General features: G+C 48.6%; 6 protein-coding genes across 6 annotated transcripts; 4 read left to right on the top strand and 2 right to left on the bottom strand.

Moving 5' to 3' along the window:
* Positions 1-262: 262 nt before the first annotated feature.
* F5147DRAFT_686502 (uncharacterized protein) lies at positions 263-1752 on the top strand. Its single transcript, XM_041436761.1, has 4 exons — positions 263-1008; positions 1100-1189; positions 1244-1399; positions 1474-1752. The coding sequence occupies exons 1-4, from the start codon at positions 298-300 to the stop codon at positions 1681-1683; spliced, it is 1167 nt and encodes a 388-aa protein (XP_041294502.1). The 5' UTR covers positions 263-297; the 3' UTR covers positions 1684-1752.
* Positions 1753-2067: 315 nt separating this feature from the next.
* On the top strand, positions 2068-4727 carry F5147DRAFT_97871 (uncharacterized protein). The gene is made up of 8 exons (XM_041444504.1): positions 2068-2289; positions 2345-2361; positions 2418-2757; positions 2824-3049; positions 3101-3540; positions 3589-4073; positions 4206-4336; positions 4419-4727. The coding sequence occupies exons 1-8, from the start codon at positions 2159-2161 to the stop codon at positions 4698-4700; spliced, it is 2052 nt and encodes a 683-aa protein (XP_041294501.1). The 5' UTR covers positions 2068-2158; the 3' UTR covers positions 4701-4727.
* Positions 4728-5365: 638 nt separating this feature from the next.
* Positions 5366-6798, bottom strand: F5147DRAFT_573659 (uncharacterized protein; the record flags this gene model as incomplete). Its single annotated transcript, XM_041431169.1, has 7 exons — positions 5366-5456; positions 5510-5573; positions 5626-5682; positions 5737-5880; positions 5950-6136; positions 6190-6363; positions 6421-6798. The coding sequence occupies 7 exons, from the start codon at positions 6796-6798 to the stop codon at positions 5366-5368; spliced, it is 1095 nt and encodes a 364-aa protein (XP_041294500.1).
* Positions 6799-7066: 268 nt separating this feature from the next.
* Positions 7067-8150, bottom strand: F5147DRAFT_97765 (uncharacterized protein). Its single transcript, XM_041444503.1, has 4 exons — positions 7723-8150; positions 7603-7666; positions 7410-7551; positions 7067-7349 (listed from the first exon to the last, which is right to left on the bottom strand). The coding sequence occupies exons 1-4, from the start codon at positions 8019-8021 to the stop codon at positions 7282-7284; spliced, it is 573 nt and encodes a 190-aa protein (XP_041294499.1). The 5' UTR covers positions 8022-8150; the 3' UTR covers positions 7067-7281.
* A 1025-nt stretch (positions 8151-9175) lies between these two features.
* On the top strand, positions 9176-10995 carry F5147DRAFT_97677 (uncharacterized protein). Its single transcript, XM_041444502.1, has 4 exons — positions 9176-9428; positions 9485-9875; positions 9931-10145; positions 10197-10995. The coding sequence occupies exons 1-4, from the start codon at positions 9240-9242 to the stop codon at positions 10701-10703; spliced, it is 1302 nt and encodes a 433-aa protein (XP_041294498.1). The 5' UTR covers positions 9176-9239; the 3' UTR covers positions 10704-10995.
* A 73-nt stretch (positions 10996-11068) lies between these two features.
* On the top strand, positions 11069-14183 carry F5147DRAFT_793754 (Sec34-like family-domain-containing protein; the record flags this gene model as incomplete). The annotated part of the gene is made up of 11 exons (XM_041443127.1): positions 11069-11245; positions 11295-11684; positions 11735-11905; positions 11957-12094; positions 12145-12384; positions 12432-12523; positions 12573-12922; positions 12974-13125; positions 13173-13389; positions 13442-13548; positions 13609-14183. The coding sequence occupies 11 exons, from the start codon at positions 11069-11071 to the stop codon at positions 14038-14040; spliced, it is 2466 nt and encodes an 821-aa protein (XP_041294497.1). The 3' UTR covers positions 14041-14183.
* Between the last annotated feature and the right edge of the window lie 2572 nt (positions 14184-16755).

Genomic DNA, 16755 nt, shown 5'->3' with positions numbered 1-16755 from the left:
TGATATACTTAGAGACCTGTGCATCGACGTCAACCCCGCGAGTAAAGCAAAAGGTTCATGCGGAAAAAAAGTCGAGGTGAGCCCTGGTAACTGTCGGCCCCGCTGCTCGCAGTGACGGGACTCCGCTCATGGCAGGAAGTGACAAGGCCTTGCCGCTCAAATTATATAATATTTCATGTATGTTGATATTCATATATTCATATAATATAATATAATATAATATTAATAAGCGTTTGTTTGTCATAACTATTACATCACGTGCTGGACCACGACCTTCCACCTTCCACTGGCAGAAGGATGGCCCAAGGGATGTCTGCTGAAGAATCCTGTAACCGTGCTGGAATTCGGAACATAGTTCCTCCGGTTTTCAACCAAGCAGCTGCAGTCTACGATCCCCCACCGCCTTATCCATCCCAAGAACGACGCTCACGCGCGACTCGACATAGTCGGAGGCATCGCTTACCAGCGCCATTATCACCGCAGCCTCCACCAGATTTAGATCCTACTTCGGGATATATCTCCCCTCAATTATCAGTCTCAACTCGTTCGTTCCCTCGGACTGAGGATGCCACAGAGCAGACGCCACTACTTGGTGATTTCCTGCCAGGCTCCGCCCAACGTTCGTCGGGACGCCAGAGGACATATTCGCAGTCGAGCACAATTGTTTCGTCCAATTCGTTTGCCCCCTCTCTAGCGCAAACAGTGCTATCCCTGCTCCATTCTGATCCAGATATCGAATCTGACGTTGACATATATGAGGCGATCGGGGATGACCGTGACTACCCATATGCACACGATGGTCATCCGAGGCGTCAGCAACGTCCCGGTGCACTAACAGAATCACAATTTGGAAGCTCGCACCGGCGGTCGCCGTTTTCGCGGCGCTTCTGGTCTCGTTACTTCCGACCCATGACTCGCAGAGCATACCATGCAGCCGTATTCCATCTTGTAGTGCTCAATTTTCCCTATGCCCTGCTTGCATGGGTTTACCTTTTTGTATTTACTTTGGTGAGCATGTTGTTCTCGCCTCTATTTTTCTGTCTCTTGGCGTTCAGTTTGGAAATTGAAAATTGTTGTCACTTCTGACCGGCCTTTATAGACTGGTACAACATTATTAATTGCCTTACCTTTGGGTGCTCTCCTATGTTTCCTCAATTTGCTCGGTGCCAGGGTGTTTGCAAGGGGAGAAGTGCGTCTCGCTTCTATCTTAAATTTCAAATTGAATATGAAACTGAATCCGTAGCTCGGTCTCCAAACAACATTCCATGGGCCTCTTGCTTACCCACTTCCCTATCCGCCCTTACCTATCTTCCAGCGGGTGCGGCCACCGCAATTGTCTGACGTGGAATCAGGGTCACCGTACCATGAATCCTCATTCTACAAAAACACGATAGCCATGGTGCGTACAATCCGCCTTTCACCCTCTAGCCAAAAGCCCTCTTACCTCCGTTATTCGGCCGCCCATCGTTATAGTTCACGGATTGGACATCCTATCAGGCGTTATTTTATTTTTTGGTTATCAAACCAAGTATCACTTTGTTTCTAACCATCCCTCTACTGGTAGTGGTCCCTGTGTCGTATGTGTTGGTGTTTCCCGCCCCAATGGTTCTTAGAATTGTTCGGAAGCTGGGAATATGGCAGGCCAATGTTGCTGTAGAAGGGTTATACTTGGCGGTGTCGTGATTCCCGATTCATTCAATATTTAGGAGTACACATGTATCTACTGTACATAGATATTCGCTTTTTCCAGAAGTTTTCAATAAGCTGTGAACCATGCTGTGAAGAGGTGGCGTGACCAAGTTGGCCGGCGCTTAATTCTGGGAGTAGAAGAAATACCCACTTTCTCAGGCTGACGCGGCTTGACCTCCTCCTCATTGCATGAGAATCAGAACGGGACCGTAGTGACACTCCTCGACTTATTTTGTTGCCTCACTATTTGTTTGTCTGTTTCCTGGACGCTCATAGTCGTAAGCTAACTTGTTTGCTGCTTATAGCCTATTTGCACCAGACAGTATATCACCTTACAGCGTTTATTAGATACCATCCTCCTCTTATCCTCACACACCCACCTTGTTGTCTACATTTCCGCTATTTACACTCAAAGTGTCCTTCCTCGCAACGTTGGCTTGTCCACTCACCTTGAGACATTACCATTATCATGGACGCTCTCAAGTCGCTCGTGCAACCCCTCGTCGGAGGCGCAGGAGGTTCCTCAGTCATTGACGGCATGAAGCTCGTCGTCCTGGGAGGAACCGTCGAGACAGCCAGAAGAGCCTCTAGTTCAGCTTGGTATGTCCTGAATCATTCTCATCCACCTCCTCGCTGACGACAGCATACCTCAAAGGTCTCATTTCCTCAACTGTAAGGAGTCGCCTGTCATTTAAAGCCTTTTTCTGACACGCTATTACCTGACACAGCATTCTTCCTCACTGCGCATTTCTCGGAAGAGGACTATCCTTATGATTGGCTTATGCTGTGGCTCTCACGCCGCCCTGAGTGGCAGCGCTCTAGAGAGTTCGAAACTACTACTCGTACCACAACCCCCGGCTTCTCAGGATCTCGCCAAGCAGACAATTCATTTGGTGACGACGAAGAGGAAGAGGGTGACGAAGATTCACCCCCCGGCAAAGTCAAGACACGTGTCGTATTCCAGCCGACATTTGACACCACACACACAATTTATTACAAGGGTCACTGGCTCAGGGTCCGTCGTAGTAAAAAGCAAGACGGTAGCGGATGCGAAGTCTTGTCAATAAGGTGAGATTTCAAATTATCCTTCTGACTCATTTTTAGCCTCGTGGCTGATGTATGCTGGCATTACAGCGTTGTTGCGCGGAATAACACCATCCTCAAGCAGCTTGTCTTACAAGCCAAGAAAGAGTATGAGGCCGAGGCGATCCACAGGATCCAAATATACTTTGCAGACTCGCACGGCAGTTGGCGCTGGACCGACTCTCGTCATAAACGGCCCATGTCGTCCATTGTTCTCAACCCCGGGGTAAAGGAGATGCTTCTCAACGACACGCGTGACTTTTTGAAGTCCGAGAAGGTAATTTCGGTATTTTATCAAAGTCACGTTTCATTGATCATAAATCCACAGTGGTATGCGGATCGCGGCATTCCATTCCGCCGCGGCTACCTGCTGCATGGTGTACCTGGCTCCGGAAAGAGTTCCCTTATCCATGCCATTGCGGGCGAACTCATGCTTGACATTTATGTTGTGTCACTGTCTTCTTCGTGGATCAGCGATAGTACATTGACCACCCTCATGGGTCGTGTCCCGGCTCGCTGCATTGTGCTTCTGGAGGATCTCGATGCGGCGTTTACACGCAGCGTTACGCGTGATAAGAGTTCCAATGGCACTCCGGACTCGTCGAGCAACAGCTCGGAAGAGGGCGCCCCGGAACAACCGGTGACGAGCAGCAGCTCGAGACACAGACGTCATAAGGACCACATTTCCGATGTAAACACACTGAGTTTGAGCGGCCTGCTGAACGCCTTGGACGGTGTAGCTGCTGCCGAAGGTCGCATCCTCTTCGCGTAAGTTTGAAATCCTTCGGTTTAGAACGCTCTGACGTACACCTATAGCACCACCAATCATCTGGAGCGTCTAGACCCTGCGCTCTCACGTCCGGGTCGTATGGATGTTTGGGTTGAGTTCAAGAATTCTTCAAAGTGGCAAGCGGAGGCTCTGTTCCGCAACTTCTTCCCCTCCACGGATCAAGATAACGAAGTCATAGAGGGGGACATAGAGGGAATTGACCTACCCACAACGTCCCAGTCGTCCTCTCCATCACCGTCTTCGCAGTCTTCAACGCTGTGGTCTCTTTCTCCTTCGTTCTCGTCGTCGACGTCATCTCTGGCGTCTTCCAAGGAATCTTCGCCCTCGAAGCCTCCCCGAGACGGCTTTGGTTCCAAAAACCAAGCGTACTTACCACCTCCGGTTGAGGAGCATCTCACTGCATGCCAGCACTCCGCCAAGCCTTTGGATGGTGCCAGACTCGCTAAGCTCGCGAAGATGTTTGCGGATTCAATTCCAGATGACGAGTTCAGCGTTGCGGCGCTGCAAGGCTGTGAGTTTCTTCTAATTTTATGGCGCCCCTTGTGCTTTGATGTTCCTTTCAATCGTGCTTTACTTGGTCTACTGTGGGCGGGGTGGTGAGTGAGGTGAAATCATGTGCTGACACGTTTTTGCACGACTTTAGATCTACTCAAGAACAAGTCGCAACCTAAAGCCGCTGCCAATGGAGCTGCTGCCTGGGTGATCAGCGAGAGGGAGCTCAGGGAACGCTTGAGAAAGGAAAAGGAGGCTCGTGAAATCAAGGAAAAACTTGATGTGAGTATTCGGAATTTTGACGACTTTGCTGAGCGTCACTTGTTCCCCTGATTATCCGGCTCAACTGACGTACTCTACCTAGCGTGAGAAGCGGCGCAAGGAACTCCTAGAAAAGGAGAAGGAGAAGGCTGAGCTTGAGAAGAAAGAACTTGAGCTTACCAAGCTCAGACAGCAGCTTCAAGAACAGGAAGCTAAAGACAAGGCCGAAGCTGACAAGAAGGACGAGGTTGTGCCCATTCCAGATCTTTCCGTCGACGATAACAAGGGTGAGCCTTCTACCGATGACGACAGCGATGAGGAAAACGTCCCACCCCCCTCCACTCCACCTGAAGCGGTTTGGATCCAGGTTGCCGACTCGAGTTGACTCTCTGCAGCTGATCCCGGTGCGGTGAATGCACCTGATCCTGATGTTTCCATCTTAGAGCCGACCGTGGCATTCCTGCATGAGGATCCACCTGCACGGGACGTCACACAACCGACGACGCAAACCATCATTACCAGACCCGCTCAAATGGCCAACGTTCTGACGCTGCGTCACGCTGGAGGCTTCACGTTGGTGTATTATATGCTCCATTTCTATTTCATTCATCTCTACGCAATGCTATTGCATCTCAATCCCGTTGGGCGGAGGAGGCAGGCTTAGGGGTTATAGAATGACTTGCGATGCCTTATTTCTTTCGTCTTGACACTCACAATCACTATTCCAAATTTCATTGCATGTTCTCATCGTTTCTTTCCGGCCCATTGTATATCTTGCTCACCTCCTTCGCACCGGTTCCATCCCTCCGCTCGCATCTAATTTTCCTGCAGTGCTGTTATCTTGTTTGGTAGCCCTGTTCAATGTATATTCGCACGTTGGACTCTTATCTCTCGCTTGCCAGAAAATTCTCAAGAAATCGGCGGGGCCGTTATATATATGGTCGTCTACATTCCCTAAGAAAATATAGGGACTGCTGACATCCATGTGCTGCAAAAGAAGTTTCCATAATTTGGTACAGCGGGAAGGTGATATCTAGTGTACAGATCTGCTTAATATGCGCTGACTTGCTGTGGGAGGCCGTTAGGGAAGTATTGTGCGAAAAGGTCCGGGTAGTGACGTTGCGCAACGTCAGGGTGACTCCTAACGGAGACATTCAAAAATTGCTGCCGTAGATAACCAATCGGAGAACTTACTTCACTCGCCCGATGAGGTTCACTTTTCCAGATGGCTCGCGGTCAAATTCTGCGAAATTGACAGCTGTAGAGCATGCATCAATAATGTTATCACAATACAAAAACAGACGACGTACAGTCAGTCTGAACAGGATCTCCTCGAAGCTGTTTGAGCTGAAGGATCTCAGGTGGGACTGTAAAATGGTGATCAAGGTGTGTGAAGCAAGGATTTAATCGAAGGCACTCACAGTCTAAGACTTCATCAGCGAGGCAAGCGTTCAGACTGATGTTCTGGAAAAACGGCACAGAATAGCGGGGAGTCGAACCCACAGGGGGAGATAAGACGCGGTGCGATGTGGCTCTCGCCAACCCGCGGGTAACAAACTCGAGTGCTAGACCGTCAGAACGAAGAAGTCAGAGCTGAAATTCAATGCGTCGTGCACTGGCAGTTTGCAGCCTACCCTTTCCGATATTCACAACGAACGTTCCTGGGATAGGGGGAACGTCGATCCATTGCCCAGAAAGGTTTTGTACCTGCAGACCACGATGAGGTGAGGCGACAAGAAGGAAGGTCAGGAAGCCAGCGTCATAGTGTGGGCCAACGCCTTGATCAGTCAAAGAACCATCATTAGCGGGGTATTTGACGACCTAAAAACAGGTGAATCCTGGTCTCGACAGAGTGATCCTCGTTTGATATTTACCTTTCCGCGGTGCTGCATGAATTTATCAGCATCGTAAAACTTGTTCAACGCATCAGAAGGAAGGCCAAAAGCCTCCGCGAGTAAGCTGATGAATTGGTAACTCAGAGCCTGAACTTGCTGGAGATATGTCTCCATGGTATTTTTGAACCCTGGGATAAGGCCCTCATCTGGCCACTAGGTGAATTGGGTTCAGTTTGCGCAGCTTTGAATGATTAAATACAGAATCCTCACCTGGGAAGGTCCCCATAGGCGCAGATGCTCAGGGGCTCCGGGTTTCCACTGTGTCTCATGAGGAGTTGCGAAGTCGAATTGCTCTCTATAATCCGTCTTGCCTTTGGTGAATTCCGCCCCTAGCCTGGAGTACCCAAGGAAATGTGGTGAATTCGCCATAAAAATCTGGTTCTTAGCCTCCTGGGGAAGGTCAAAGAGTCGGGGGATATAGTCGATTAAATCATTGGTAACTTTCTGTGAGACGGTGTGGTTGTCGAGATACAAGAATCCGACATTTATCAACGCATGTCGGAGTTGCAGGATGAACTCTGGTTTCGTGGCATTATCGGACACAAGAGCAAAGTCGAGGACTGGGACACTAGAGAAGTTAGCTGCCATTGCAAGTCGTAAGCAACCAGTCAAACGGAAGAGCGAAGGAGGCTCTGTCAGCATGAATTGATGCCATGATCAGCAGGTATAACGCCATCATGCATGATCACGATTCGAATTCGCATACGCCGTATCTCACCGCTACACTCCGAGCCCCAATCACAGTGAGAATGTGAAACACGTTGTATATATGTACAACTGCTATACCTTTGAACCAGCAAGAAATCTATGACTATGAATCTAAATTGATTAACAAGCAGCAATAAATAGATCATAAGTGAAAAGTTATTGTAACAAAGAAACCCTTGAAATGACCAAGGTTAAATAAATAGAAGAATGCAAAAGTGTCGACGTTTCCTTGTGTAGAAATCCCGTCATTAGGATCCGGCATCTCGGAGGTTGGCAGTTTCCTTGACTCCACTAGGAAAGAATCGCACGACACATGGGGATGCGGTGACTGTTATGCGATGGAGAAGGCGATGTCGGTGTGAATTATTTTGTCTCCAACTTAACTTTGATCTTGGCTTGACGCTTGCGTCTTTCAATTAGAAGATAGCTCACTAGCGAAGGTACTCTAGTTAGCGATGTCTGGTGCATCAATGCCCAAGGAAATGAATCACCGATAATTCTGTCCAATGCAGCAGCAGCTTCAGGCTTGACTTCTAGGAAAGCCCGTTGCGACATGCGCCAGACGCCAAAGTGTCGTTTATGCGGGTGATATTCAGCAACCGGGACCTCTTCTTCGTCATCCGACTTAATGAGCTGCAGCTTGGCCAGTTAGATAGAAAAAATACAAGTTGAGAAACAGCTAACTTGTAAATAGCGCTTGGGTGCTTTCCAGCGGTACTCAGTGCCGTCTTGGGTGAAGGTACCTCCACTGCCATCGATCATTAGAAATTGTTGACTATTGGCTCATAGTGATCAAAAACTTACACCGTTGTACCGTCATTCTTGATAAAGTCACAAGCTCTCACCCACTCTCCTTCTGCATCAGGGGTGTTGAAGCGGACTTTCACATCTTTATTAGGTTGATCCTCGATCTCTGCAATGCAGTTGACCACACGAGCCTCGTAGTCATATTTGTTGATTTTAGTGAGGTGAGGGTGCCAAAATCGAGTGACAATCTCATAGTAGAACTTGTTGGTGTCCTCGGCGAAGGTAGTATTGCGCACGCTGTTGGTGGCGAAAGTAAGCTTGTGCGGTGGCGGGGGCTTAGGTGCGCCGCGAGACATTAGAAGGAGAGTCGAGAATCGTTAGAATGAGAAGCACAGGAGAAGTATGTCTAGAAGAAAAGAAAACGATGGAGACACAGGCTAGGCGAAGCGGCAAGCTATTAAGCTTATGAGCTGGCAGAGGGCCGCCGATACGTGATCGAGTATTGTGCGAATGAGATTGCTGGTTTCATACAATTATCGCATGATATCGCGTGTCAGGAAATGAGATAGCAGTGCGAGACTGAACGGTCGTCACGAAAGCGTGGAGCAAACACGATTATCGCGGGTGAATATCAAATCGGCGGGGGCGCGATTCTAAACATATTCCCATACACAGCTGCGATCTGCCCCTGATGGCATAGATTTTCGTGGGTGTGAGAATGACCATTCGCTGGGACGTGAACGAAGGACCAGGAGGTTTCTGGCATCTGAGACTCGATCCCAGAGCTCTACATGAAAGCCTGTGTGTGAGCTTCTCAACGTGTATTCAAAAACAACAGCAACGACCAAGAAATAGTAGGGAATTGAAACCAAGTTGCAGTATACGATGGCATTGCTATGCATACGGGTAACTGATTATCGCCGGTATAGCGAGAGTCGATATGACTTGGTAGTATGTCGAACGAAATCGAGAAATGCATAAACTCTAATTTCAGAGGCTAAGAGGTGGGATCTAAAGCGGTTGCGAGGGGTAATTGAAGAGAGGCGAAGGCAAGGCTTCATTTAGACTCGGATATTTAATGGATCAACAGCCTGTAAATGTGTGTATCATCAGTTCCTTGTGAGAGAGTATTACTGAACACTAACGGCGCTGGTAAATTTCTTCATCTTAGACTCGGGGACACATCCCCTCCTTACATTGGTAGTGCTAGTTACTAGAGTGATTCACAACAGAAAGTGACGCAAGCACTGGCAGGGCCAGGGCCAGGGCTGAGGGACGAGGGCTGAGGGTTCAGCCCTGTCCTGTGGATGACACCGCATTTTCTTGCTGTGTATTCAACGACGGAGCAGTCAATACTGCGGCAAAATCAACCTTTCCAAGTCTCCCAGACCGGTGGCCGTGGTGAGAAAGAACGAGCGATGATGCGCAGTGAATGGATATCTTCAACTTGAACTTGGCAGGTCTTGCCAGTGACACTGACCCAGCTTACCTAATAAGAACGGTGCAGCCTGTCTAACAAGTTTGTTGTCTTGAACTCTGCAATATTTTTGAGTCATCGCTGATCTCCTTCAAATATGACATTTGGATCGCCAACCATTCAATCGCGTCATTCATCAGTTCAAGAACCTCATCCCTCGCCCACATCTGCTATATTCGCAGGCATAGACGATGAGCTTCGGGATGCCTGGCGTGTTCATTCTCATGGCCAAGAAGAAGATCTCAGATATGCCCTTGATCGTGTAATCAAGAGAGTGGAAGAGCTAGTGCGTGGACAGGTCTGCTTCACTGTGGCAGTAATGAATCGATCATGGTTCGCTAGTCGTCCTTGCTCAAGATCGCGTACAAGACTCAAGCTGAACTAGAGACATCATTGAGCGTCGCAAAGTCTAATTTACAACTGATGATGTCCAACAATGAGATGCTTGAGGAAGCTCTCAAACGTGAAACTCCCTGCAGCGCGAAAGATGTTGGGTGGCGGCGCTGGAGTGCACGAGAAGCGCAGAACATGCAACGTGTATCAGAAGAATATCGAAAAAGTCTCGATTATGGGCCTTTGAACGAGTTGGGCGCACCGTCCCACCCCGCGAGTCCTCCATCAGTTGTTGTCAATAATACAGAGCCATCTCCAACTACCCCTTCTCCGGCAACTTCATCTACAGCTTCCCAGAATAACCAGGAGGGTCGTTTCTTCAGATTCAGGTTCAATAGTGGTATAGTGATCTGTCCTCATGTAAAAATTCACTCATCATCTACATCTTGATACAGGATCAAAGCCTCCCGTTGTTAATTCTATTCAACAACACTCTTCTCATTTAACGTCACCTTCCTTGCCAACTCTTGTAGCAAGTACGAGAGAAAAAGAACTTTTGGAGCTTCAAGAGCAGCTTGAACGGGAACGCCTTGCACATACATTAGCGAATGCAGAGAAGGCCGCTATTGAAGCTGAGCTGGAGTCCTTATCACAAGCACTCTTTGAGGAGGTATAGTTTCCACTTGCCACAAGTTATTCAACAAACTTATATATCTTCTAGGCAAACAAGATGGTCGCGACTGAGCGCATTAAACGTGCCGAGACAGAGGAAGAACTACAAGAAGTGCGGCTAGAGAAGGATGCACTCAAGGAAGCACTGCGGCTGATTGAAGGCGAAAATGGTCGGCTTCGGGGTGTGCAGAGCTCTGCAGGAGGGGTACCAGATAAAACTCCACAAATGTCATCTTCACATTCTCGAAGTTCTTCGCGAGACGCAATAAAGTCTCCGCCGACATCTCCTTCACCCTCGTCTCCGGCTGTTGATGATACCGTACCCTTGGCGCTTCCACCAAGTGCCGCCTCGTTTACCTCAGACAATCCGGAGCATCTCACAGATTTCATCCTTGAGCCAGCACCGAAACCTACATCTGCAGCGTCTCACCGGAAAACGCAATCCGTGGAGAAAGCGATCTCCAACCATGCAGACAATTCTCCTCCCCTGGGTTTGGGCTTCGCCAGCCCGACGTCAGCATCCTTTATACCTGATGAACCATCCCCTTGGAACTGATCTTAGTACATATCTTGAAGTTTGTCGAATATTCACTTTTTATTACTGTAGCCATAGGAATCTCCATGAGGTATTCCTCCCATCGCAGCGAACAGAATTGTTGACATAGTATCTACCACCGGTGATACAGTAGCCATTTCTATGGTAAAATTCAGCTGGATGCAATAGCATTACTTACTAGTTACAAACTTTCGTGATCTGGGATAGCCTAGTTGAACACTTGATAGAAAAGTTTGCGGTGCTCATTGTGGTAGGAAACAGAGAGGACTTCATAGAAACCTCGAATAGGAAGTAGTCATTCTGGGCTTGTACTTGAACTTTACAGCAGCTGAGCTCGACGTTATGTTCTGGTGAGAACTAGCGTTATGTCAAAGGCGCCTGTACCCCACCGCCGCGCAGGAATTCCTGCTGCATCGACACCACGGCCCAAGCCACAGTTCACCATCGAAGAATGGGAAGCCAAAGCACCTCTCAGTGACCTGGCACTCAAGAGCGTCGCGGTAGTCAAATCTGCCAGCGAGAAAACACCTCTCCCTCTCAAAGTACAGTCAGAATAATTTACTGCGCCGCGTATTGCTGAATACACATAAGAATCTTAGCGTCAATGAAGACGAGTCCTCGCGTCCTTCTACACCTAATCTACGAGGGAAGGTCGGATCGGTGTCGCGTCCATCAACACCAGTGCCAGCATATACTCGCCAGTTCGCCAGTCATGCGCTGCACCCGAAGCAGCCCGTACAAACGCCCCAACAATTCTATGACTGGTTTGCACAGATAGATAAGTCCGTAGCCCATAGCCAGGAAGCGCACTTCCGCGCTCATGTCGCGGTGGTATCCGAACACTTAAACACAGCAGATACACTTATTGAACGTATAGACGAGGTTGACCGGGAGGTTAGTGGGCTGCTTGAAGGCTGGCGAAGCGTGGAGGAGGGCGGAAAGAATCTGAAGGATGCATGCGAGCGGTTGCTGGAGGAAAGAGTAAGCAACTAGGTGCTAGAATATCCCAATCGCTGATTCTTTCACGCTAGGACAGGCTCCTTGAACTCACTGACGAAATCGGAGCTAGACTCGAGTATTTCCAAGAACTAGAACACGCGATGCGCATGCTCAATCATCCTGGAGAGTCCCTTGTCCTTCAAACCGACTTCTTGTACATGGTGGAGCGTGTGGATATTTGCATAGATTATCTCAAGGCACATGTGAATCCTTATGCTAGTTGCCAAGATGGTACACTAACTGAATACTTTCAGCGATATTACAGAGAAGCGGAGATATACCTACTCCGCTTTCAGCAGTGCATGACGAGAGCCATGACACTCATCAGGATGTTTTTCGTTGGTTCGTTAAGGGCATTGACTGCCGACGTTTCCAGAAGACTGTCAGAGAAGGTAAACTTATTCATTACTTATACTCATTCTCTTGACACCGCGATCTTCAGGATGTATCATCGACAGCACAGATGCATCTGCTTTATACCAGGTTCCGCAGTGTCACTTCTCAGCTTTCTCCTTTACTCAGCGAGTTAGAGCGTCGCGCTGAAGCTCATCCAGAAGACTTATCTGCACTGCTTTCAGAATGCCATTCTGCTTATTTTGCAGCACGTAAAGGTTTACTGGTGGGACGCTTGATGGAAGAAATACGTGGGCTCGATCCAGCACACACTGAACTAGTTGAATTAGTGAGCTGCACGCGGTTGTGCTCGGCGATTTATTCATTCAAAAACAGACGAATGCCGGTTGCACTTATCTGAAACATCTCTGCACAGACGAGTTCAATCTCTACCGGGAGTTTTTCAACTCTGGCGAGGGCCAGCTCTAGTGAGTACCATTTTTGTTGTCTCTGCTTACACTTATCCACGACATCAAGCACTTATCTTGAGAACCTATGTGACTACCTTTATGATGACCTGCGCCCCCGGATATTGCATGAAACTCGCCTCACAACCCTCTGCGAAGTATGCACGGTGCTTCAAGCTCTGATGGTTCTCGATGTGGCAGAGTTGCCAGAGGAGCCAACTGACGACGGCAATCTAATTGTTGATTTTGACCAGCCAAAGTCCAAAGGCCTAGGGCAACTCCATATCAGTCACCTTCTGCAGATGGTCCTCCAGGATGCACAAACACGGTTGTTCTTCAAAGCGCAGTCGGTTATTCAGGCCGAAATTCGATATTACACACCGAAACCAGAAGACCTGGCGTATCCTGATAAGCTCGTTGGTAAGTGCATGATTCTGCCTGCTCTAGGCACTGTCTGATAAGTGCCGTCAGCCATGCGGAAGCCTGTTTCTCAATACGAAATCAAGGAGAAGGATAGTGTGAGCCAACTTTTCCAGCTGCCCTCATTAGACAAGAAAGAAACCTGGTTTCCGACCTTGGAAAAGACGGTATGGGTATTATCTCAACTGCATGACTTCGTCAAGGTAGTCACTTCTCTTGTGCATCTTGACTGGATGCTGAGTTCATGCAGCCCGCTATTTTTGAAGATATCGCGCATGAGGCCGTGAGCTTTTGCCGTCAATCGCTGGTCACATCGTCCAATTTGGTCGAACAGAGAAGTTCTACCGGCGTGTTAGATGGCCAGCTATTTCTCGTTCGCCATCTCCTGATTTTGAAGGAGGTTGCAAATAATTTGGATTATACTCCGAAAGATACAGATCCGAGGTCTGATATAGGCGGTATGACGGGTGGGTGTTTGTTCGTGACACTGGATCATCCTGTTGACTTTCTCGATTACAGATACCTTGGCATCAGTTCTGAATCGCACGACTGCATTGCTACCGGATGCTCTTTTCGCTTCATTGGGAATGCCTCGAGGACATGATACCTTTTCGGACTCTCGGCATGTAAACGATGCATTTCTTCCACTGACTCTCCATCCTTGCTGACATCGACTCCTGATATAGGACATAGATCAAGATCTGAAACGTGCTTGTCAGGAAGTCATCTCGTTCTGTGCAAGATTGCCCTGCGAGCCTTTGCGAGAGTGGGTGGACCGCGTACAAGCATTCAACGATGCCCGCATATCCTTCTCACCAGGGTCACAGGCCCCACTCCTTACGGAGCAAGAATGGGCAAAGCATGCTATTGCAGAGAACCTTCATCAGGTCTTCATCGAGGCTTGTGAACGGGATCTGCGGTCATTCGTAACGAAGCTGCGGCTGTACCTAGAGGATGATAGGACGGTGTCTGTGCTGGTCACGCATATAGAGGAGGCGATTATTGATGCTTACCTCAAGTTCCGAAATGTAGTGTGGAACATGTATGCGGGGGCGATGAAGACTGTTGTATTTTCGCAGGACGGTCTGCGGGATTATTTGAAGAGTGTATGTAATTAACGTACGACGTACTGTGCTTCAATCTAGAGTGAGTCTTGTCCTCAGACGGTCGTTTGGTATTACCACTGCCAGCTGGCTCCTTTGCAACATTGTATGCACAGCAGCTCTGGAATCACACAAGCAATATAAGTGCATTTTCAGGCTTACTGCACTCCAAGATCACAATGGTGGTCTTCTTTTATTATTTATTTCATAACCTTCTGTTGTTTGTGTCAAGCCCTGAAGGATCCATTGAGGAAGCTGAATGATCTGAAATAAGGATCAGAGCTGGAGAATGAGTGTGAGTGCAGCCACAAAGGAATTGAGTGATGTCAGTTGATGTTGGCTTGAAGTTGCCTATATTGCAAAGTATATTGTCCTATGATACACAAAATTTTACATCTCTATGCTAACTACTGTAGAAAGTAGAGCTATAGAACAAGTCTCAGCGTCTGGAAGAGAACCACTAATATTGACAATACCTATAGAACAAGTCTATAGATGAAATACGATAAGTGAGAGTCGGCGTGCATACAGAACATAGAACATACCTCAGCATCTGGAAGAGAACCGCTGAGGTACAAACAACATGAAACAAAGATATTATAAGCTATAATATAGAGACCAAGACGATTGACGAAACGGGAATGTGTCGATGTTGTACATCCAACACACCCCCTCAACAAGACACTAAAACGAACAGAGAAACACCCCCTCAGCGTGATACTAATGCTAGTCCGGAACGGTGATGTGTGAACGCAGGACGGGGTAAGACCTTTGTGAAGATGTTGGCTGTGTTTTTGTGAGTTGACAGCCAGACGGGCAGGAATGTCTTGTCCTCGATGTGGTGGCGGATGAAATGGTAATGCAAGTTGATATGTTTTGTTCGAATGTGGTTCGCTGCCTCCTTTGAGAGTGCAATTGCACCGGCATTGTCGGCAAAAAGGCAAAGTGGGAGTGATAGAGGGAAGGAGAGACAGCTGAAAAGAGACTGGAGCCAGAGTCCATCCTGAATGGCTGCTGTGAGTGCCATATATTCTGCTTCAGTGGAGGAAAGGGCGTGAGTCATTTGCTTCTTGGCCGAATGTGATATGGGCCCCCCATTCAGAAACCAGACATATCCAGTGATTGAGATCCGGTCCTCAGGACATGATGCCCAGTTCGAGTCACTGAACCCATGGAGCTCTCGATTGATGTCTGCTCCTCCATAGTGAGCGTGCATATGAATCATACCAGTGAGGTAGCGCAGAACATGCTTTGTGGCGGCATAGTGTTGAGGTCCTGCAGAGACATTGTGCTGGGCAAGTCGCATGATGGTTAGCACAATGTCAGGGCGAGTGTACATCACAAGATAGAGGAGCTCGCCAACAAGTTTCCGATATTCAGTCTGGAGGTTGTCGACGTGAGGATGAACGTCGGTTGGACGACCAAAAGGAAAGTTCGGATCCATGGGCAAGGACACCGGATTGCAGCCAGTCATGTTGTGTTCCTCCAGGAGATAGACAATGTAGTCCTCCTGATGCATCCACAACTCACGTGTCTTATGATCTCGAATGAACTGCACACTGAGATACTTAGTGACCACTCCAAGGTCAGTGATCCCGAACCTCTCAGCTATCTGAGCCTTTGTCCAGTCCAGAAAGCGATGGTTGTTCGAACCCGCAAGTCTGTCGTCAACATGCCAGGCAATGATACAAATTACCCTCACCCCCTCGTCGTCGATGTGATCGAAGACAAAGACAGCGTAATCGGCCTTGCAGCGTAAGAATCCAAGGTGTGAGTATGTCATGTAAAAGCTCATACCAATCATATGTGGCTTGTTTGAGGCCATAGAGGGAGGAGAGTAGGTGGCAGCCAAGATGCTGTAGGTTCTCTCCCATGCGCTCAAAACTGGGGGGTTGGCGCATGTACACATCTTCCTGCAGCTTACCCCAGAGGAAGGTGCGACACGCGTCGAAACAGTCGAGTTCCCAGTCATGCATGGCTGCATAAGCTGCCAGCACATGAATAGATGCAGATTTTGCGACGGGAGCGAACATACGGCCAAATCAATGCCTGGGATTTGGGAGAAACCCTGTGCGACCAGACGTGATTTAAACATGGGCCCGCCTTTCAAGTCTTCCTTGAATTCCAGCACCCAGCGACAACCAATCGCTCGACAGTCCATAGGAAGTTCAACTAGCTCATACACGTTCATTTCTGACATTAAGTTGATTTCCTTGCACATTGCAGCCATCCAGTAGTCCTTGTCAGGCCGTCACATCGCCTCATCGAAGGTTGCGGGAGGGATCTTCAAGTCGTATCCTGGAGTGAGAGGATTGCGATGTGCATCACTCCGGATGGACAGACAGGCGACTTTGACACTGATAAGGGAGGCAATGACCTGTGGGAAGCTGACGTCCTCGTCGTCTGGGAGGATTGCATCAGGATCGATGAAAGGCAGTTGTGGAGGGTCAGGCATTGCAGTGGGCACAGGAACAATGGGAGCGGGTGCAGGATCGATTGTAGGAGCCAGAGGAGGGACCCTGTTGATGCGGGCTGCGCGAAGATCGCGCTGACGAGCGAGACATGCTTTCTCAGTCGCGATCCATTCCTTGAAGGCATTGCCCTTTGCAGTAGGCACAGGAATACGACTGGAATGACGAATGATCTCGGCATGAGGAGGAGTCAGTGCATGTTGCAGAGGGGGGGCTGGAGGAGGAGCTGCTGGAGCGGGAGCGATGGGAGTGCTATCAT

The sequence above is a fragment of the Suillus discolor genome, assembly GCF_016758755.1.
Source record: "Suillus discolor strain FC423 chromosome Unknown F5147scaffold_18, whole genome shotgun sequence".
NCBI lineage: Eukaryota > Fungi > Basidiomycota > Agaricomycetes > Boletales > Suillaceae > Suillus > Suillus discolor.
Note: the sequence above shows the minus strand (reverse complement) of the source record. Positions and strands in the feature narration are given on the sequence as shown.